This window comes from Sinocyclocheilus grahami, unplaced genomic scaffold, assembly GCF_001515645.1.
Source record: "Sinocyclocheilus grahami isolate Dianchi unplaced genomic scaffold, SAMN03320097.WGS_v1.1 scaffold152.1, whole genome shotgun sequence".
NCBI classification, from domain to species: Eukaryota; Metazoa; Chordata; class Actinopteri; order Cypriniformes; family Cyprinidae; genus Sinocyclocheilus; species Sinocyclocheilus grahami.
Window position 1 is genome coordinate 829446 of NW_015505331.1, and position 22500 is coordinate 851945.

Genomic DNA, 22500 nt, shown 5'->3' on the forward strand with positions numbered 1-22500 from the left:
ATAATATTACCGCCCCTTAATCTGTAAGTTTATACCCACGGCGCCGTTATTGTGTTTTCGCAAGTGACAACGGTGTACTAGTTCTAATGCCATGGCGAAAGTTTGAGCAAAACATGCTAACTGTTCTGTCATTGGCTGCACAGATGAGCACAGAACACTATTTAGAGCCCAGCCTCAGAGACAAGAGAGCAGTGGATTTATTGATTTATTTAATGTATATTGCTGCTGCCACACAGATCTAAAATAAACAAGCGATTTATTTCCCAGCTGTTTACCTTCACAGACATAACCGACTGTTTTTGTAACTCATGTGTTTTTAAAGTAAACTTGTGTGTGAATGAGAACATTAGTTTAGTACTCATGCTGTGACAGCCGCTTTCTGTCCGTGTGCTTCGGATGTGTGCTCTCATTATTCTCAGTTAAACTCATATGGTTTAAAACACATGATTTTAGCGTGATAAACATGATATTCAGAACCAAAACAGATGTTTTTTAGCAGGTCCAAGCTGTAATGGCCCAGCTCTATTCTGGAAAAGGGGGCGGGGAGCAGCAGCTCATTTGCATTTAAAGAGACAGGCCCGAAAAACAGCGTGTTTCTGCTTCCACTCAAAATAGGCATTTTCAAAATGATATAATAAATTATCTATGGAGTATTTTGAGCTGAAATTTTACAGACACATTCTGGGGATACCAGAGACTTATATTACATATTGTAAAAAGGGGCATAATATGTCTCCTTTAAGTGAGCTATTATAGTAAATATGTAAATTGATGACAAGTTTGTACAGACTTTGATTTATTATTTTGAGAAGGTTATGTAGGTTTGTAAAAAAAATATTACCTGTGTTTTTGTGGTGGTTTATAACCGCAGATGTTTCTGTTCTTTCCTCTCATTTTGGGATTCTTTTGGAAATGGCCATTTCTCTACAGTGTGTCTCCCCCTGGTGGTGACTTCTCAGATCCCGTGACTTCTGCCACTCTTGGTATTGTGCAGGTGGGTGGATCCTATGAAAACACATGACATTAACATGATGTGATGTTGTTGTTTTTGTTTTTATGGTAATCATGTAACTGAAGCAGTAATAGAATCTTCCATTATTTATTCCCCCTCTCATTTGAGCTGTTTCTCTCAGGTATTTTGGGGTCTAGATAAGAAGCTTGCCCAGAGGAAACACTTCCCTTCTGTTAACTGGCTTATCAGTTACAGTAAATATACACGAGCACTGGATGAGTACTATGACAAACACTTCCAAGAGTTTGTGCCTCTGCGTACCAAAGCCAAAGAGATTCTGCAGGAGGAGGAGGACCTGGCTGAGATTGTGCAACTTGTTGGAAAGGTGTGTTTGTGTATGTTGTTTATCAAAAGGTGTTGTTAAAACATTAAGAGTTTTTGCATTTTATGTTTTTTGTGTAATGACATTTCTAATTAAATGTATGCAATGTATATAGTTTATTAAATATATTTGTATTAATAGTTTATATAATGTATTTGTATTGATTCTGAATGCATTTATTTTGTTTCTTCCCCATAGGCATCTCTGGCTGAGACGGATAAAATCACTCTGGAGGTGGCCAAACTCATTAAAGATGACTTCCTGCAGCAGAACGGTTACACTCCCTATGACAGGTTACCTATTCATCTGTACAATATGAAGAATGTGACATTCCCACAGACCCCTTTTTTAGCTGTCATCTTGTTCTAGTTGCCTGTTTGTCAGTCTGCTAATTATTTCTCATATTATCTCCCTGTCTCTTTTTCTCTTCCAGGTTCTGTCCCTTCTATAAGACAGTGGGGATCCTGTCTAATATGATAGCTTTTTATGACCTGGCCCGGCATGCTGTCGAAACCACAGCGCAGAGCGATAACAAGATCACCTGGGCCCAGATCCGTGAACACATGGGAGAAATTCTTTATCGGATCAGCTCCATGAAGTTTAAGGTACCGTTTGCTCAAATACTGATGTTGGGATTTTTGTAGATGTAAAGGTCATAGACCACAGGTAAAACATAAATATTAAATTATAACTTTTATCTTAAAAAAACGTAAAAATTAGAAATGTTATTTTGGCAACTAACTGAAATAAGTTTAAGCTGAATTTAAAAAAAAAATTTTTTTCAAGCTAAATAGAAATATAACCCCCCCCCCCCCCCCCCCAAAATACCAAAAGCACATAACAAAATTACTAAAACCTAAACTAAAATTAACGTGAAAACCAAAAATATGAAAATAAAACCTAATTCAATTATTGATAAATACTATATAATAGTGTATACACCATTATATCAGTGGCGGGCCGTGCATTTTACACCTAGGCTTTCAGTGGCGTCCTACATGAATTAATCCATCTCTTCATACCATCATAATGATGCCATGTCTGTGTACTGAAAGCTTCTGTCACTAAAACAAATTCCTTGTATGTGCAAACATACTTGGCAATAAAGCTCTTTCTGATTCTGATAGTATTATTTAATGAGGATGTAGGGTTGAGACTATTGTGTCCCATCTTGTTTTCACCATACAATTATTTGTAAAATGTTTAAAAGTGTTTGAATATGTGACACTGCCTGTGAAAACCCAGCTAAAGTAATTTTTTTGTGATTTACTGTTTTCTACATAAAATCATCCTTCATAAAGGTGTAGAACATTCTGTGAAAATATAACCTTTATATATTTAATACTGACTGAGTAAAGCCATGTCAAAGATTGAAATCATAGTGAAATTAATGGTTGAAATCAAACTTTGATGCTTGTTATCTCATAATTAGATTTTGAGACTTTAGCCTGGATTTCACAGACAGGGTCACATATACAGAAGCATAAAATATGGTATTAAAAATTAAATGGGAGTATTAAAAAAGAAGTATTAAAATGTCCTTAAAAATCTAATATTGTAATTCATTTGAATAGTGACTGAAAATGTGTTAATAGTGTACTTAATTTATTATAATTATTTATACATATTCATTATAATTTGTTAAATAATTCAATTATTTACATTAATTTCATGCCTAACATTGAGCAGTTTTCCATAATTGCATGTGTCTGTGTGTTTTGCAGGATCCAGTGAAAGAGGGTGAAGCAAAGATCAAAGCTGACTACGCTCAACTGCTGGAAGACATGCAGAATTCTTTCCGCACTCTTGAGGACTGAAAGCAACCTTTGACCTCACACGTGTCCCACCTCTGTCCTCCCCTGTGCTGTGCAGTGCATTTCCCAGTGCTCCCTTGTGCGTGTGTACCTCTCGTCTGAATATACACTCAATCTGTTCAGCTGATCTGAACGAGACGAATGAAAGTCAGAGCTAGTAGCCATCGCTAATCTCAACACGGTCGTTATAAACGCAAAAAGAGTGTGTGTTCTCACTCTATAACTACAACTGTTACTTGGTGTTTGAACTATAAGATTGTATTTTAGCATCTTAGGCAAATGCCTCCGTGATCTCTCTGTGCTGAGACACGACACTTGAAGCACAAACACCGCAAATATTCATCTTCTATTTTTCTCACCACCTGCTTTCCCATGAGTCCTCGCTGCATATGTTAGGAGTGCAGGGGAGCACAGTGTTTACTCCCATCGCAGTTTATTTTCTCTGTGACCAATAGAAATGAGTTCTACAATAATGGGAACAATGGAAGTCAGAAAGGGATCATTGAGGCTTCCCTTATTTATTTGAATCTTGTTTTGTCTCATTAATGTGATTTCTGCTCTGTGTGTGTGTTTGTGAGTGTGCATGGGTGTGTGGTTAGAGTATTGTGGCTTCTGTAGTGGTACATTACTGCATTTATTGTGTGTGGTGCTGTGTTCAGTTCCAAAGAATTAAACTATTGGAAACTGTTTGAATGACTCTGTTTTATGATAACAAAATTAGATTTCATTCTGTGTAGTTCTTCTCTCACTTTTCTCCTCTAACTTTCAAAAGTTTGGGGTCGGTAAGTTTTTAAAAAATGTTATTTAAATTTTTTCCTCCCCAAATCTGCATTTATTTGATTAAAAGTTTAGTAAAAATAGTATTATTGTGAAATATTACTTGTATAAAATATATATTTTTTTTTTTAGTTTTTAAAAAAATATATTTTAAAATGCAATTTATTCCTGTGATGGAAAAGCTGAATTTTCAGCAGCCATTACTCCAGTCTTCAGTGTCACATGATCCTTCAGAAAGCACTCTGATTTGATGATCTAAAATGCTGATTTGGTGGAGTAACATTTTTTTTTCTTTCTTTCTTTTTAAAATAATGTTGAAAACATCTGTGCGGCTTAATAATTTTTTTGTGTCAATTCATTAAAAAAAAACTTTAGACGAACAGAATGTTAAAGGGGTAGTTCACCCCTAAAAATTCTGTCATCATTTACTCACCCTCATGTCGTTCCAAACCTGTATGAGTTGCTTTCTTATGTTGAACACAAAAGAAGATATTTTGAAGATTGCTGGTAATCAAACAGTTGGTGGTTGCCATTGATTTCCATAGTAGGAAAAAAAATACTATCCAGTCTTCAGTGTCACATGATCCTTCAGAAAGCACTCTGATTTGATGATCTAAAATGCTGATTTGGTGGAGTAACATTTTTTTTTTCTTTCTTTTTAAAATAATGTTGAAAACATCTGTGCGGCTTAATAATTTTTTTGTGTCAATTCATTAAAAAAAACTTTAGACGAACAGAATGTTAAAGGGGTAGTTCACCCCTAAAAATTCTGTCATCATTTACTCACCCTCATGTCATTCCAAACCTGTATGAGTTGCTTTCTTATGTTGAACACAAAAGAAGATATTTTGAAGATTGCTGGTAATCAAACAGTTGGTGGTTGCCATTGATTTCCATAGTAGGAAAAAAAATACTATGGAAGTCAATGGCAACCACCAACTGTTTTTGGGTGAACTATCCCTTTAAAGAGAACATTCATTTGACATAAAAGTTTTATAAATGTCTGCATCACTTTTGATCAGTTATGTTTTCCTGCAGAATAAAAATGTTTCATTTCTTTAAACGTGTTTACTGACCCCAAACTTTTGAATGATATTTTAGGTCTGTGTTTCCAATTTGAATATCTTTACAAATTCACAATATTTTGATTATTTATTTATTTAAAAAAAAAGTTTAGTTTTTTTTGCTTTCCTCTGAGACTGGCCTGTGTTGGCCTGGCCTCATGGATGTTTTTCAAGCTGTGGTTACTCGAGTACTTACATGAGACAGGGAAGTCACTAGAGATACTTTGAACAGTAAAACTTGTTTATTTGTGTCAGAAGGATAGATGGTGATTTTCACAGTAAACAAACCTAAACCCATGGGACAAAATCACACAGTCACAAACCAGTTCACGATCGGCTATTTCTGAGGTGAAGGCCCTGCAGGGTCTTACAAAAAGCATGCAGGTGAAAATGAAGAACTTTGCAAAATAGAATACTGAAGCACAGCATAAGTGTTGAGATCAGGCCTCTCTTCAGAGGAAATGTATTCAGTGTTGAGTGCTTAAGATTGAGTTCTGATTTATATAACTTCATAATGGTACTCTGGTATGAAGCTAGTGGAGCCTCTGCTAAACATTCTATCCACTCAACAGTCCATCTGCTCAACTTGAGGCATGCAAAGGACTTACATCAGTGTCTACTAAATAACATCTATCATATGTTGTTATGATGATCCTATTATAAGACTTGCAATTATGAAAACATGTGCATGCATATAGATCAATAAAAAGCAAAAACAAGTATGCAGATATGATCTTGCATATGGGGCACAGCTGGTTTTGAACACTGACAGAGCAATGAACTGAAAGTTTTATGAGCCATATACTGTAAGTCGTCATATAAAACTCAAAAGATCATGTTAAAAATAAATACACAGCAGACTGGATTAAGTAAACAAAAACATTAACCGTAACTATTTTTCATCTTAGGAACCATTCATGCAGAAATACAGCTATTTTCAAATGGTTCATGTACTTATTCTTACAAAGGAAATGCATCCTCACATTTGATATTTAATAGGTGATGACATACAGTCTGTTGAATATAAATGATTTATGACCATGAACTACTAGGTTACTCCAGGCTGGTACTGGCATGAGAGCAAGACGTACACATGTTTATGTTAGTGCGTTTTTATGAAGGTCTAGCTGCTGAACTGTAATGTTTTGTGGATATAGAGGGAGGGAAGAAATAAAGTCGGCTCATTGGTTTGAGCTTCATTGTTAATTTGTCAAGGTAAGTTAGTAGAACACAGAGAAATGAGAAAGATAAATGCTAAGAGAAAGATATAGTCTTACCTGTGAGGGCAGAGTGGAAAAGGTGACCAAGTAAGGTTCTGGAAGTTAAGAGACTAAGGATAGCCATTTCTGTCTTAGAGAAGTGTCACACTCTGACACTGAGCTGACAGAGCTACACTTTCATCTCACACACACTTTAGTCCTTTTTCACTCACACAGCATTATCTATTTATCTACACTGTAAAAAATCTGTAAAAATAAGACACAATGTACTGTATTAAAGTTTTTACAGGTCTTTTACCTGGATTTTGTGCTCCATTGCGTTGTTTTAGAGTAACTAGGCAACATCCTTGACACCAGCGGGGACATTCTGAGGACGTTCTGGGAATGTCAGATTTCAATGTAAAATATGGTCCCCTAAATGGCCTGAATGTTCTGTGAAGGTCCTCCAAATAATGTCCCCTAACCCTTTAAAGAACTCGAAATCATGACCGTCTCAGAACGTTCTGGGGACGTAACTAGGCAACGTCCTTGACACCAGCAGGGATGTTCTGAGGACGTTCTGGGAACGTAAATTTTCTAGGGGGGTAAATGGAAATTCCCATAAAAATGAATGGATCGTGTCCTAGCAAAAAACTGCTAGTACACTCTCTGTTATTTTTTTTTATTTTTTATAGTCTATCTATCTGTAAGGTCTGTTTTGGGTTTTGTTTCTTGTTCATGAACTCCCTGTCTGTCCTGTCACGGCCACGGATGCCGTTCATGAACTCACTTTCTGTCTTGCCACGGCCAAGGAGGCCGTTCATGAACTCACTCTCTGCCCTATCATGGCCAAGGAGGACGCTCTCGAACTCACTGTCTGTTTTGTCATGGCCATGGAGGCCGTTCACAAACTCACAGACTGTCCTGTCCTGGCCAAGGAGGCCATTCTAGAATTCTATGCCTGCTCTGTCAGAGTCAAGTGGTCTGTCCATGTCTCTGCTCCGCCATGGCTTCCTGCTCTGCCGACACCACTCGACCGTCCTGCTCTGCCATGGCTCCCTGCTCTGCCTGTACTGCCATGGCTCCAAGCTCCTATGGATCTGATCCATGGCCCAGGTCCTCCAGTGTTCCACAGTCTGCCACTGCTTCACGGCCCAGGTACCCCTCTGCTCCATTGTCTGTCATTGCCCCATGATACTGGTCCACCACTGCTCCTAGCTCCAGGCCCGCCATTGCTCCACACTCCAGGTCCTGTTCCTCTTCCGTCCCGCCCCCTGGACTACTTCTGCTTCACTTTTGTTGTTTTGGGTGGTTTAATTATGGTCGTTAATTTTTCATTTTTAAAAATGTTTGTGTGCTGCTGCACATCCCTAATATAGAACCCAGCGTAACTATATATATATTATATATATATATATATTGCTCCAGGTTTGAGTTGGTCTATGGCGCAGTCTATTTTCAGTTCCTCAAAATAGCAACGCGCCAACAATTGCGCCTGAACACACCTCTTTTTTAGACCAGCACACCCATAATTTCACAAAAATTAAAGGATTACAATGTGAAAGATTATTGTATAGGATACATAAATATAAAAATGCCGACATGTCATAATGGATAGTCATTGCATGTATCAGAATTAGGCTACCTATTTGCTCGCGCACGAGCAGCTCCGTTTCATCTCTGGAGACGCGTTCTGTCTTTGCGCTTGCAAATTCCACTGTGTAAATAGCAAATCCGCCATGGCACGAGTGCAACTGGCTCTTACATGGAATGGGAGATGAGACTCTGATTTGTTTATTGCACGTTATGCCCAAAACACACCCATTACTCATTAAGAGAATAGGGACAACCCTTTTAGACCATGCCTGTTGCGCAGACCATTTTTCCCGTCTTTAAACTAGCAAAAGTGAATTTGGACGCCCTAAAGTGCACCTGCGTCGTGCGCTTTAGACCATGCACTTAGATCGTTAAAATAGGGCCCAATATGTTAATCAGACATTTTGGGGAGACACAATAAGTCAATAGGGAAAGAAATTCTAGATCAATATTCCTAAGAAATATGACATATTCTTATGGAAAGTTATTACTCCCGTTATTACGATTATTTTTTCATTATATTTCCCCCGAGAACGCATTAATATGCAAATTAGATGTAGATACATCGAATGGGAATACAAATTTATGGACATTTTACGCACATTGCATAAAGTAAAATAGTATATCAAATCATTCTGTTATCTTTCATAACAAAGTTGAGAATCATCTTTGTACAAAGTTTGGTTAAAAATAAAAAAATAAAAACTGATTCGTAAATAAAAAAAATAAAACATTGTTTTTGCCCATGCATGCCTTTTCATGTCTATTTTTTAATAACTTAACTTATGACTTATGAATAAGATATATTTTTTCAAAAACATTTTTTCCCCATTTGTTTCTTATGCTCCAACCAATGCAATGGCGCTTCACACGATCGCAGTTGATGTTTCTTTTGTCGACTGTAGTATTATCTTGAAACAGTTTAAAATTAATATTTCTCTTATATGTTCGTCATGCTGCTTGGCCGATTTTGTGCAACAAACTAATTTTTTTTCTTAGCTAAAGCATTAAGATAATATACCGGTAAAATCCTATTTATTTATTTGGTGAGTAGCTGTGTAAGTAACTGGTTTATTTAAAATGTCTCCATCTCCACTTTGCTGTCACACACCCATCATCTCCTAAAAAGTCCTTCATACAGTATGTAAGCTGAATTTTAAAGGAGACATAACACACACAATTTTGCCAATCTCATGTTAATCTTGAGTACCTATAGAGTAGTATTGCATTCATATCTCCTAAGAGTCTTTAGTTTTATCAGATTTATAAAAGACAGAAATAGCTGTACCGCTTCTGGATCCTGGAGGCGTGCCATGAGCGGAGCTAAAGAGTCTCGAGCAAGCGCAGCTTTGCTTAGCGCTTGTCTGCAATCTGTGACCATCGACATAAATAAAACAGGAACAAAAACTTTATTGACATAAATTTGATTGAATTTGTTTATAAAACGTTCGTCACCGAAATGCCGAGAACAAACACACTTGCACAACGCGTTGCTTCCCCTTAGAAACGAACTGCATCCACATGCATCCCTTAACGCTGGGTTCTTTGGGAAGCTGAACAAGGTTATCTTTTCCTCACAACCAAAAAAACACTTCTTTGGTGACATTGTTGATTTCGTGCTAAACACAAAATGACAAATCCTGCGTAGCGCTGCCGACAACTTCTGTAACCTGAATGAAGTAAGTTGATGGGCTGCTTTTGCCCTCGCTCTAGTTGATGAGTGCCTGCGCTCTTCTGGGAGAAGTGCCCATACAAGGAATTACGCCCTTTATGACGTCAAATAGGGGTCATGCATTGATCATGTAGGGGTCCGTGCGTGGAGGCCGAGCCGAGGCCGGGCTCCCCGAGCTCCCTGTTCTGCCATAGCCTTCTGAACTGTCTGTTCCGCCATAGCCTTCTGAACTGTCTGTTCCGCCATAGCCTTCTGAACTGTCTGTTCCACCATGGCCTCCTGAACTGCCTGATCTGCCCTGGAGGTATTCCCGTGTCCCCGTCCTGCACCAGCCTCCAGGACGCTCATCCCCGGTCCCTGGTGGAATTGTTTCCTAAAAACCTTTTAGGAAGGCCATTCTGATTTGAATCAATTTGAGTGCAAATGGCTCATGCTATTTTAATGTGCAGGATATAATTATAAAGACATTTGTTTTACAGTTTATCATAAAGGGTCCCATGTCACACCCTGCTCTTTCTTTCTGTCTTTGCCTCTTTCGAACTGTTCAACTTGCTCATGATTTTATTACATAGTGTGTGTAGAGCAAATACAGCAGTCTCTGCAAAAATAGACACACGCAATTTGTCTCTCTTCCTTGCTCTATCAGACATCAGAAAATGCATAACGGTTATGGATAAACTGAGTTTCCGGATCATTATGTCATCTCTGTCAGACACCCATAGATGCATTAGACAGACAGACTGCATTAGACCAAGTGCATTAAACCTAAAGGTCGGCTGCCATGTGGGAGTGTGTGTGAGCGCTAATCATATGCAGGCTTTTAACACACTCCTCCAGTTAATTCCAGTTCATTTTTAGTCTTCACCACAGAGAAGCTCAATACCAACTGCATTACTGTAAGACATTACAGTAAGAGCTGCACTGTCATGACAGCCTAGATAAGACTCCAGAGCCAGTGTGCTGCAAGATATTTTTTTTATACACTAATGTTTTGTTAAGTCTTTAAAGGGATAGTTCAGGCAAAAATGAACATTCTATCATCATGTACTCATACTCATGTTGTTCTAAACCTGGATTACTTTCGCTCCTCTGTGATCCAAAATATTTTGTTGGATAGTGGGGGGCCTTCGAGTCAAAACGTTTGAGAACCACAGTGTATGTGTGTGGTTGCCTTTTTTTCATTTCATTTTCATTGTATAACCAAACAAGGCTTGTGATTTAATTGTATTCTCAGATGAAATACTCACAAACACACACAAAAGCACAGCTGAGGTTGCATACTAACTGGAGCACAAATTTTAAAAAGATTATAAAGACCAGTTAGAATGGATAAATTCTTGATATTTTGTTTGTGTAATCTGTTTACTTTGTTTTGCCTCAAACGATGAGGTCATAGCAGAAGAACACGTTGCATTTTATAGACTGCTTTATCAGCAAACTGCAGCTGTTGAAGCCTCTTGCACCTGAGAATGCCCTGTAGACGCTTCGTGTTGTTGCTGTGGGCTAATCGTGACTGGTGTTTATACCATTTTGAGATGCTAATGTACTGAAAGTTATGCAAATGCCTTTTATTTGGGGAAAAATGTCCTTCACGTACAGCCTTTTTGTAAAAACAAATTTATATTAAGCCAGGAATTGTGCTGGAGTCTGCTTTTATTAAGTGTATATTTAATCCATTTCTGTGTTCGTGAAACTGTAGTCCCAGTGTCATTTGCTTTTGACAGGTGCCTTGTGTGCTTTGCAGTTGCAAGAAGAACCTGCACTGGTTTTATGAGGGAACATTGTGTCCTCCTATTGGTTTAGGTCACCACCTACAAGAAACCTGATCTCAGAGGGTGTGGTCGCATTAAACAGATTCACATCTGTCCGAACTATTGCATGAGGAGATCACATATCATCTCTGCTGTGACCATAGTTTGACCCTGAATTCCAAATATGGCTGCTAAAGATTAAGGTGTCAGCTGCTGAGAACACATCCAACCAAGTTTGGGGTGAAGGGAGCACCGTAAGTGATCTGATGACATGTATGCAGCGTCAGTCAAGATTTGGCAGTAATGAATGGGACTTGGGACTCCAGGAGGTCTACCCTCTGCCACTGTATAACTTCACCTCCACGCAGGATCACTGGCTCTCCCATCATGTAGCACCTGATGACCACTGGAAGGAAACTTTTAATGGCTGACAAGAATCCTGCTGGATAAGCAGTAGCACACCTGGTCTACAGGCATTTAGGATTCTGCATAAGAGAAGCTAAAATGAAATGCCGAGGTTTCTAGAAAGTTAATAGCAGAAACGTCATGCCCATTCATATTGCTTGGTTTATGTTATTTAACAAAACATACATTACTTTGTTCTTAATCTCAAACTTTAAATGAAACAATACCACCTGACTAAATTGTAATAGATAAAAACGATAATAATTTAAAATAACATGTAATTTTGTTGTAGTACCGCTGATATTTGTATAAGTGCTGTAGTGGTTTTGTGACCATGTTAATAAATAAAAACACATACAACACTTCACACAAGGTCTCAATACATCACACGTCTTTACCAGTAACTTACAAAACAAGTACAATACATAAAAGGACAAAATAAAGAGGGAGGTGGCCAGCAAAGACCCTCAGATTTCTACCCCACACTCACTACCCATGACACACACTCGTGAAAAAAATAAATTAAACAGCACACGCAGTACAAGGTTCCATGGCCAACCCCTCCCACCTAATATCCACGCACCAAACAATACAAAACAAAATATAACAGACGGACCCAGATGAATTCCAGACAGAACTATAACAGAACAAAACAAAACAGTAGAGCAGAGCAGAAGTGCAGTCAGTTACTTGAGGTTCGTTAGGCTTCAATTAAGATCATTGGAAACCCCTGGACGGGCAATCAATCCAAGAAAACAGTACAATGCTGCTGTAACGGAAGAGGCCTGACGCAATAGGTTAGTATTTATAAAACAGGTTTATATGGTCACAGAGAGTACTGGGGTAGGGTCCAGAGGATGTGACGGTGAGTGAATAGTTCGAAGGATATGATGAGTGGGGTAATCTGAGTCTTTGGCTTTACAAGAGCTGGAATGCAGGCAGGAGGAGCACACACCTCAGCGATCCGGGAACTAGGAGGAACAGGAGACACTTGGAGACACTAGGAGGAACAGGAGACACTTGGAGAAACACAGGAGGTAAGTAATGCAGAAAGTATTCAAATGGAAGTAGTAGCAACGTCATTGAGTCCTCTACGTGTATACAAGACCAGACAATGAGGGTGTCTGAGGTGTGTGCTTTTATGCAGGCTGTTTAATGAGGTGCTTGATTAGTGACAGGTGCTGGTGCTCAGAATTCAGGTGAGAGGGATCGTTGTGATTGGGTGGTGGTGGAGCCTGGCCTATCTGTTACAGCTGCAGTGCACATGGTCGCTCACCACGCAGGATTACAGCTACTTGCAGGCCCATGTCTGAAAACTGGCCAACAGCCAGCACATGATAGACAAGAGGATAATCCAACTGCTAGCACTCATTCAAAGCGCCACATGTCACAAAGGGGCGGTACCAAGGATGATACATCCCAAGCAACCAAACACTTCCCCCTTTTATAGGCACAACACAGGCACTAATTGGCTCATGAAGCTTACCCAACTAACCAATCATGATAAAGTACAAACACTGATAGGTTCACCTGTTTGGGTAATGCCAGCCAATCATACTGGGTCTATACCTCACTCTGCTACATACAGTTTCAATTTCTCCCCATCAAACCCAGAACAGACTGCCTTATGCCGAGTTCACACTGCACGATTTTAGCCTGATTTTTCACTCGCCGACAGGTTTTGCGAAATCACAGACAAAGGCCCGAAATCGGAGGCAAATCGGTGCTCGTTCACGCGAGTGACAATCACGCAGTGTGAATTATCAAATGAGGGAATCGCCGACATGTCGCCGATGCCCGCAAAATATCTGGAGCTATCTGCGATTCACAATCACGCTGTGTGCAATGATTTCTGACTGAAAACTACATTGGCGACCAAGATACAGGGTGGAGGGAAGTTTGGGGAGGAGTTATAGACCAGAATATCAGTATTTTAATAGATATATGAACAATTATATCATACAGAAACAAGCACAAACATTTGCTTGACCAGCCACAACATCAGCATAACAGTTACTGCAAAATTTTCTCTTTGCAGAACACCCAATCCCTGTTCCCTGCATCTCCCTCATGCAGAATCTGTTTTTCTTTTTCTCCTTGTAGCTGGAAATAAGCTCACATACAGTTTGCGGGCTATATATATATATTATAATTCCAGTCTCGCTGGAGAACTCCGGTCTGACGCACGCGGGTTCTCGCGTTATTTCCTTATCACTTCTCGCGTGTGTTTTGTTGTGAAACGTAGTTTGCGGACCAGACAGAGCTGTCGGCGATTCTTCCTATTGTAAAGTCATGCAGTGTGTAACCTCCTGTCGCCGATCCATCGTGCAATGTGAACACAGCAGCGACTGACTGCTACCCCAGATAGTCGCGCAGTGTGAAAACCACGGTGACCCGACGACTTTGAAAATCGTGCAGTGTGAACTCGGCATTAGAAGAAATTCTTTAAAAAGTTGCAATTGAAAAATGTATTAAAATGAATAATAAATAGAAATATGTATAAATATAATAATACATTTAAATAATAAATACAATTAATAGTAACAATAAAAACAATAAAAAATTTAAAGCTGAATGGTCAAAGGTGAAAGGTCATGACGTGCAGCACACAGATGGTAAACTTAAAAAAATATATATATATTCTCATAAAGCTGAAATTTAATTCCATTATGTTTGTTTAAATATATCTCAATTCCTGACAATAACACAACAGTATATTTACAGCGTATTCTTTACCATAAATGGCTTAAAATCGACATGAACACAATAGAACAGTTCAAATTTAAGGTGACAAGGCGACTGTGACCCAGTGTCTGGCCCACCGGTTATGCACGGTATGCGCGCTACTATCTCTCCGCGTTGCTTCACGTTGTCGCTGTCACCGTAACACCTGCCAGCTTCCTTTTTCAACGCCGCCACCCTACCCTAATCGGTAACAACGCCTGTAAACAGATCCCTCTCACGCGCCTACCCTCTCAGAACGCTTGAGAGAGTGGAGCTCGAGCGCGCAGAGTTATCCATCACTGCCTTCCGGACAGTCCTGAGGATCTTCACGAGCTGCACCTCATAGCCCGATAAACCTTACAAGGACGCGCCTTTCTGTTTATTGGAGGTATTATAAGGAGTTCACTTTATATATATATATATATATATATATATATATATATATATATATATATATATATATAGCTTTCGTTTTTAAATGAAACGAAGACGAGCCTGGACTTCCATCTGCGTTCTTTTACGGGAAGTAATCATATGACAGGGAAAAAAATCGGATTAACTGGAAAACTTCAGCTGGATTTCTGTGGATGACGTCTTGACATCTAAGGCTAAACAAAAAACAACAAACAAACAAACTATAAGTGCATCACAGAAGATGAGGAACTAATTAAGACTCACCACAGTTTGATGTAGCCTATAAACTGAAGAACTTCATGTGGGATGCACTTCCACCTGTTTTGAGGCTGTTAAACCAGGTAACGGATTGGTGTTAAGAATACTTTGATCGGTTTTAAAAGGTTTCAAAATAAAATTATTGTTGATATATATTTTAAGTGGCCTTCAGAAATGATAATCACCCTATGTAGGGTTCATTTGAAATCACAGCACACTCAAGGGCAAACCTTTTGTTTACTCCAGGGAGCAAATGTAATTTAGAACATGTCAAACACATGCCACTCAGTTCTTTTCTCTATCAGACAACTGTAATGGAGAACGGCCTCTCAGGGAAAAGTTTTTTGATGGCCCAATTACGGGATCCACATGAGACGCGAGATGGCCTTAATTCAAGATATAAAGAGCGGATTCAGATATGAATATTTTCTGCACTTATACACTACATGTAGATTATTTCTAGACCAGTCCTTATGTTAATGTGTGTCCTCCTGAATGTCTGTGCCAGTGTCAGATCCCAAGTGAGAAAAGCATGCGTTAGGCTAGATATCTTAGATGTGTTAGACACCTAACTAAGTGCTGCTCCTCAGTGATCTAAAACTAGTTTGTGTGTTTAGGCCACAAGTGTGTAAATTGACTATAAAAATTATTCACCTCCATTGAATATTTTTGTATTTATAATAATGGTAACACTTTACAATAAGGTTCATTAGTTAACATTAGTTATCTACTTTAGTTAACATGAACTAAGCATGAACAATACTTCTACAGCATTTATTAATCTTAGTTAATGTTAATTTCAATATTTAATAATGCATTATTAAAAGCTTGTTACATTAATGCACTGTGAATTAACATGAACTAACTATGAACAACTGTATTTTCATTAACTAACATTAACAAAGATTAATAAATAAATGTATTGTTCATTGTTTGTTCATGTTGTGAACTAACATTAACTAATGGAACCTTTTATTATATTTATTTTCATGCTGATGATGATGACAAAACAATCTCTAATCTAAAAGAGCTCAATTAATTCAAAATAAAATAAAAAGAAAAGAAATCAGAAGCAATCCATCTGGTGAAGTTCACTGTTAAATCTAAGAAAGAATTGAGTGTCTGTTGTTCTCTAAAATGACACAAAAGAACCAGGATGGCTGTGGTAAAGGAGTTATTGATTTGCACACTTCATAAATCTGTTAATTGCTCATTGTGAATTGTTCAATAACAATTAAGATCAACAAGAAAAACATTTTTGTAAAGTGATATTATAAGGAGAAAATCATTATCTTCATTTTTATGTTTGTTTGTTTTTTCAGACAGTGGAACACATGATTTTTACAAGAAACTTCTGATGTAAAGAGCAGATGACCAGTAAGGAAGCTGAACAAGAAATCTGCAGTCTTCTGCTCTGTCAACTAACTGCAAAATCTACCAACAGCCTTGTTGCAAGTTGAATTACTTGCAATTATTGAACTTTCCTCAACTGACTAAATGTAATCTAACCTGCTCTCAAAGAAAGCTTGATTTCACAGTGGAAGCAGGTTGTCTCTGACATAAAGAGATGAAACGAGAACGTTTTAAGCCTCCGGAACCAGATGACCCTCTGTGCTGCTGTGGAGACATCGACCAGCAAAGAGATTACTGCTGCTGTGACTGTGAAGAACTCGATGATGCCTGTGAAAGGTCAGAGGTCAACCAGGTTAAGATCATGGCATGCAGAGATGGTTTTACATTACATTTGTTGATATAAACTTTTTAAAGTGTAGTTTAATGAAATAATTTTGTCCATTTGCACCTTCATGTTGGTCCAAACTGTTTTTTTTTAATCCTTGTAACCCCTTGTGAAAAAGAAATGCTCTTAATTGTAATGAATGTGCCCTTGTAGTGTACTTCAAATCCTAAATGTGTATATTTTAAAAAACTGTACTTGCAGATAATATAATATTGATGAAATAAATGGCCACCTAAGTGTAAAGTATTTTAAACAGTGTGCTTTGTAATAATGTCAAATTGAAATCATGTTTTAATAATCCTTTGTCGTTCTGTAAAATATACAGTATTTTAATGTGCTGACTGACATACTAAGGCACATGTAAAGTACTTGATTATAATTTTATCTGTAGTGTTTTATTCAATACTACATTTAAAGTTAATATATTACTAAACTGCAGCTTTATTACACGTGTTTTTAAAAATATGTTTAAATACATGACAAAGGCTATTTGTCAGTATATGCGTAAGTACATTTTAACCATATTTCACTTTAACCATGTTAGTAATTAGAAAATTAAATATAAAGATATACTTAGGTCCCCCTTAATAAAAGCACTATAAAACTGTTCTAATTGAATTTAATATAAATGTAAAATATTATTAATTTTGATTTAATTGCAATGAACAAGTAAGTGTCTGAAAACATTACATTCAGTCAGCAGTTAAGTATATTCTTTTAAACTGTATTAATTCTGTAAAAAGTGCTCTTTTTAAAAAAATATTCTGAAATGTACTTCTTTTTCACAAGGGACATAAAATGAGATCATTTGCAACTTCTCATTTCCACACATAAAACTGATAACATAATAGTGTGTAAATGATGAATGGTGAATTTGTCACTCCTTCTCAATAGGTTAGTCAGAGGAGAGCCAGACAAGCCAGACATCTTCTCTCGTTTCATCTCTTGTATGGCTGATCGTTTGGGTTTGCCATGTTGTGCCATAGGACCCCTTCGATTGGAAATCTCTGTCTTACCTCCCATGGTATTAATTCCTGGCCTGTTGCGAGTAGCAGCAATTAACTGTATGTTGGGAGTTGTAGTCCTAACTGTCCTACCAGGACTGGTGCTTTGGTATTACTATGTGACTCACAGAAGGAAAAGACGCACATTGTTTTTCCTTAGCTTGGCACTTTTCTCCCTTGCCTACATGTACTACCTTTTCCTTACTGAGATCGTTCCCAGAGGAGACGTCAGTAATCTGCAGCTGGTTACTGTGACAACAGGCATGATGTTGACGCTTATCTCCCTTATGCGCACCAAACAAGGACCAGGCTTTGTCAAATCCCAATCATTAGCTCAGGGAATTAACAGTATCTGTACAACCAATCAGAGCACAAACATACCTGGAGACTCCGCCCCCTGCAAAGGAATCAGCCAGTCAAATGGGGAAAAGGAAGGAAAGAAGAAGTTATGCCCTGTGTGCCTACAGGTGCGCCCACCAAGGGCAGGGCACTGCAGGATCTGTGGGGCATGTGTCCTTCGAATGGACCACCACTGTGTTTGGTGGGTTTCTCATTCCTTCTTCTTTAAAAATTGAGTATGAGCACTTCATTCCCAGTGTGAAGTGAATTGAACATTATTTAAATATTCTCTAAATGACAAAACGATCTATCGTTATACTAACATTAAAAAATATGGTGTCTGTAAGATTTTTCTAAATTTTTAGAAAAAATGTCTCTTATGCTCACCAAGGCTGCATTTATTCAAAAATACAGTAAAACAGCAATATTGTGAGAGATTTTTACAATTAATATAACAGTTTTTTTTTTTGTTTTTTTTTTAAATATCTTGAAAAATGTTTTTTTATTCATATGATGGAAAAACTGAATTTTCAGCTTGTTAGTACTATTCCAGTCTTCAGTGTCACATGATTAATTGGAAATCATTCTAATATGCTGATTTGGTGCTCAAGAAACATTTTTTATTATTATCAATGTTGGAAACAGTTGCTGTGCTTAATATTTTTATGGAAATACATTGCTTGATTATTTGAAAGTTCAAAAGAACAGCATTTATTAGAAATAGAAATTGTTTGCAATATTATAAAAGTCCTTACTTGTGATCAATTCAATGCATCCTTTTTGAAAAATCTTTCCAACCCCAAATTTTTAAGTGGGAGTGTATATATATACATATACAGTGGTGTGAAAAAGTGTTGGCCCCCTTCCTGATTTCTTATTTTTTTGCATGTTTGTCACACTTTAATGTTTCAGATCATCTAACAAATTTAAATATTACACAAAGATAATGCAAGTAAATACAAAATGCAGTTTATAAATGATGATTTCATTTATTAAAGGAAAAAGAAAACTTGATTGCCGTTGTTGCTGCAAAGCGTGGCACATCCAGTTATTAGATTTAGGGGGCAATTACTTTTTCACGTAGGGCCAGGCAGGTTTGGACAGCTTTTTTCCCTTAATAAAATAAATAATCATTTAAAAACTACATTTTGTATTTACTTGCATTATCTTTGTGTAATATTAAAATTTGTTTGATGATCTGAATCTTTTAAGTGTGACAAATATGCAAAAAATTAAATAACCGGGAAGGGGGCCAATACTTTTTCACACCACTGTATATGCGGATAGAACTGGATATGGGCAGGGCAGAAATCTGCTGTGTTTCAAAAGTAAATAAAAAGTCACTTTATGGATGTAACTTTATTCCATTTATAGGTTTTGTATAGCAAATATGCCTTGCATAATTTATAAAAGTGTTTATTCTTATATTTTATTCTTTTTTATTATTGTCTTTTACAAATAATTGTATTTACAAATTTAGACTTTTATAAATGATTATCATATTACATTTTTTATTCAATAATTACTTTAAAACTTTTACATAAAATAAATATTCAAAATCTTTAAAAAGTTCTTTATGAATTTATGATTTATGAACAATACTAGGAGAGAGAGAGCAATGTGGCCATTTGCTTTCATTCATAAAATTCACATTTTAGCTTCATTTTAGTCATCTCAGTTTCACAGACTTACCATTTCATTGTAATTTTAGATGTTCATTAAAAATATTACTTTACACTTGTGTTAGTTGGATAATCAGTCAACTGAATATATTTTCTGTTGTTTCAAATATTCATTTCAATGTTGTTATTTGTGCCTTTCCTTATAAGATATTTGGCTTATTGCAAATCTCTGCTACAGAAATAGTTTAACAATTTCAAAATGAATTGTTTAAATTAGTGCTCATGCCAATGATTTGATTCATTTTCTGATCTTTTCACACTTGTATGCATGTGTTCCCTACCCCATCAAACACACATACAGTGAAAGTATTCAGACCCCCTTAAATTTTTCACTCTGTTATATTGCATCAAGCTGATTCCCAAAAGACGTCACTGGAGCAGGCAGGCTGGTGAGACATGTGCAAAGGTCACAGGAACACCGCTTTCAGCACAGTAAAGGGAGCTCTCACCAGGCCAATCTGTCTCCATGCTACTTCAACACACACACAGGCACAAAAAAAATGAACATGCCATGAGCCACAGAATTCTCATTAAAGCTACATTGACAAGAGAGAAAATAGTGTAACTGTTCTAAACTGTTTGAAAGGAAATGTCTGTAAGTGTGTTTAAATGGCTGCTTATTATTTGTGTCTTTATATGTATGTGACTTTCCATGACAGGATAAACAGCTGTGTAGGTCAAGCCAATCACAGGCAGTTCATTTTGATGCTCCTTCTTTTCCTGGTGACATCATTCTACGGGATCAGTTTGGTGTTACGGAGTGTATGTCCACGACAGAGTCTATTCACAGCCATGTTATACTGCCCTGGAGTCTATAACCAATACAGGTACACCATCCATTACTTTATATATGTATTTAATGGAAAATATGCACATACAGTGTGTTTTCAGCCTAATGTAACACTTTTGTGTGTGTTTGTGTGTGTAGCACAGCGCTGTGCTTTACATGTGTGTGGTACAGCGTTATCATAACAGGCGGTCTGCTCCACCTGTTCATCCTTCAGATCATCAATGTCAGTTACAATGTAACAGAACGCGAAGCTCAGATTGCTTTGCGCAACAAAACTGGCAGACGGCACTTCTGTGGCCTGGTTGTGGAGACTGGCATGTATTCACAAGGCTTCCTCCAGAACTGGATTCAGTTCCTCACAATGAACACGGATGAGAACGGTTCCCCTTTCACCTTCACAGTCATGGTATGAGTCAAGGGACTATAGACATGATCCTGGGTGGTACTTAAACTATAATTATACAAAATGTTAAACAACTAAGCGTCTGGTTAGACCTAAAGAGTTGGTTGACACATTTACCTTGTTTTCATCTGGTAGAATGTTTAAATTGATGAGCAAACATATTTCTTTAGGTTTGTATTCCAGTGGTCATCTGTGTGGACATATTGAATTGGGTTCAATGTGATATGTGACCACAGCCATGTTTTCATGAAATATAACAAAACTCTGCAACTTTATGGCATAAATAACCAAACTGTATGCTTAAGTGAAGGGCAACTTTGTAATCTGAGTTGCAATCAAGTGTGTGTGTGTGTGTGTGTGTGTTTTTAATGACTAGTGTAAGAAATATTAAGAAAACTTGATCTGATGATAGAACCGAGAAAATAAATGTGACATCCTGAAGTATTCCTGCATTACTGCAATTAAGAAATGTATAAGTGATTATTGGATATATTTAGGATTGAGCTAAATATTTTAAAGGGATAGTTCACCTGAAAATGTTTTCCCCATCCTTTACTCACCCTCATGTTGTTTCAAAGTTCTCTTGATATTTCATAACTATCAGTTAGGACAGGGACGTTGAATAGGAAGAGACAGTGTACAATTTTATTTCTAGAATTTTTATTTTTGGGGTGAACTATCCCTTTAAATCTGAAAAGATTACTTAAGAAGTTTTATCAGCCTGCCAAATGCTAATAATACAAAAATACATTTTACACCAAATGTATAAATCCTTGTAATTGTAAATATGCTGCTACCTTTGTAGTGTACTCTCTCAGGACAAATGATGTTATGTTATGAAATTATGTAATTACAAGTTTCTGTGTTCAGTGCTCACTGAACAGCAGTGTTAAGTTATGCTGAGGAGTACTTTACAGTTCTGTATTGTCATCTTCAATTAATGAGCTCTCATATGTGTAAAAAAATTAATTACATTAATTCTGTCATGCACAGTAAATAGACTGCCACTCGCTTTACTAAGAGTCATTAGTTGTGTTGATTACTGTGGAAGGGTCGTGAGTGACCTACCTACCTTTGCAGATGAAAAAGACAGGAAGTGTTTTTAGAGCAATGCTGGCCCTCTTGCCTCTGAGCAACCACAATGTAGATTGAGAGCAAAACAGAAAAAACGCTTCCTCCTACAAATATGGAAAATAAAGTGAAGCTACAACACTAAAATATTATAATTTTAATTAAAAAAGACTGATATAAGCAATGTAAAGCTTAAATTTATATTTAAACAAATTGTAGAGTACAAAGAGTATCAAAGGTTTAAAATCTCTCACTAATTTAAAAATGGCAAGAATGTACAACAATCACATCTGCTCTGCTATACAGATCTTAGATGTGATCATTCTTTACATTAAGTTTTCTTTTTCATTTTTTTTAAAGTTGTGATTTACTCTGCCCCCACCTTATGTGATATAGAGCCATCAGGGCTGTCTTTGTGGTTACAGTCGGTCTATGCTGAGAAATGTATCGGCATCACACGTTTTT

At 37.2% G+C, this 22500-nt stretch overlaps 2 protein-coding genes across 8 annotated transcripts in view; both read left to right on the forward strand.

Annotated features, from left to right (window-relative positions):
* The window catches only part of LOC107592296 (V-type proton ATPase catalytic subunit A-like), a 23733-nt gene extending 19896 nt beyond the window's left edge, over positions 1-3837 (forward strand). For all 7 annotated transcript variants that reach the window (XM_016281746.1, XM_016281751.1, XM_016281752.1 and 4 more), the window contains exons 11-15: positions 931-994; positions 1134-1337; positions 1533-1627; positions 1768-1939; positions 3059-3837. In XM_016281746.1, the coding sequence (XP_016137232.1) occupies positions 931-994; positions 1134-1337; positions 1533-1627; positions 1768-1939; positions 3059-3151 (628 nt within the window). In that variant the 3' untranslated portion in view covers positions 3152-3837. The remainder of the gene's footprint in view (positions 1-930; positions 995-1133; positions 1338-1532; positions 1628-1767; positions 1940-3058) is intronic.
* Positions 3838-14837: 11000 nt separating this feature from the next.
* LOC107592365 (palmitoyltransferase ZDHHC23-like) lies at positions 14838-20973 on the forward strand. Its single transcript, XM_016281865.1, has 6 exons — positions 14838-15091; positions 16331-16385; positions 16530-16697; positions 17641-18291; positions 20431-20598; positions 20700-20973. Exons 3-6 carry the CDS (start codon positions 16576-16578, stop codon positions 20971-20973), a joined length of 1215 nt encoding a protein of 404 aa, XP_016137351.1. The 5' UTR covers positions 14838-15091; positions 16331-16385; positions 16530-16575.
* The last annotated feature ends 1527 nt before the right edge of the window (positions 20974-22500 follow it).

Coding starts and splice junctions, on each gene's coding strand:
- LOC107592365 (XM_016281865.1), top strand. CDS start 16,576: ATGAAACGAGAACGTTTTAAGCCTCCGGAACCAGATGACCCTCTGTGC. Junction 16,698..17,640: donor CTCGATGATGCCTGTGAAAG/GTCAGAGGTCAA, acceptor CCTTCTCAATAG/GTTAGTCAGAGGAGAGCCAG. Junction 18,292..20,430: donor ATGGACCACCACTGTGTTTG/GTGGGTTTCTCA, acceptor TTTCCATGACAG/GATAAACAGCTGTGTAGGTC.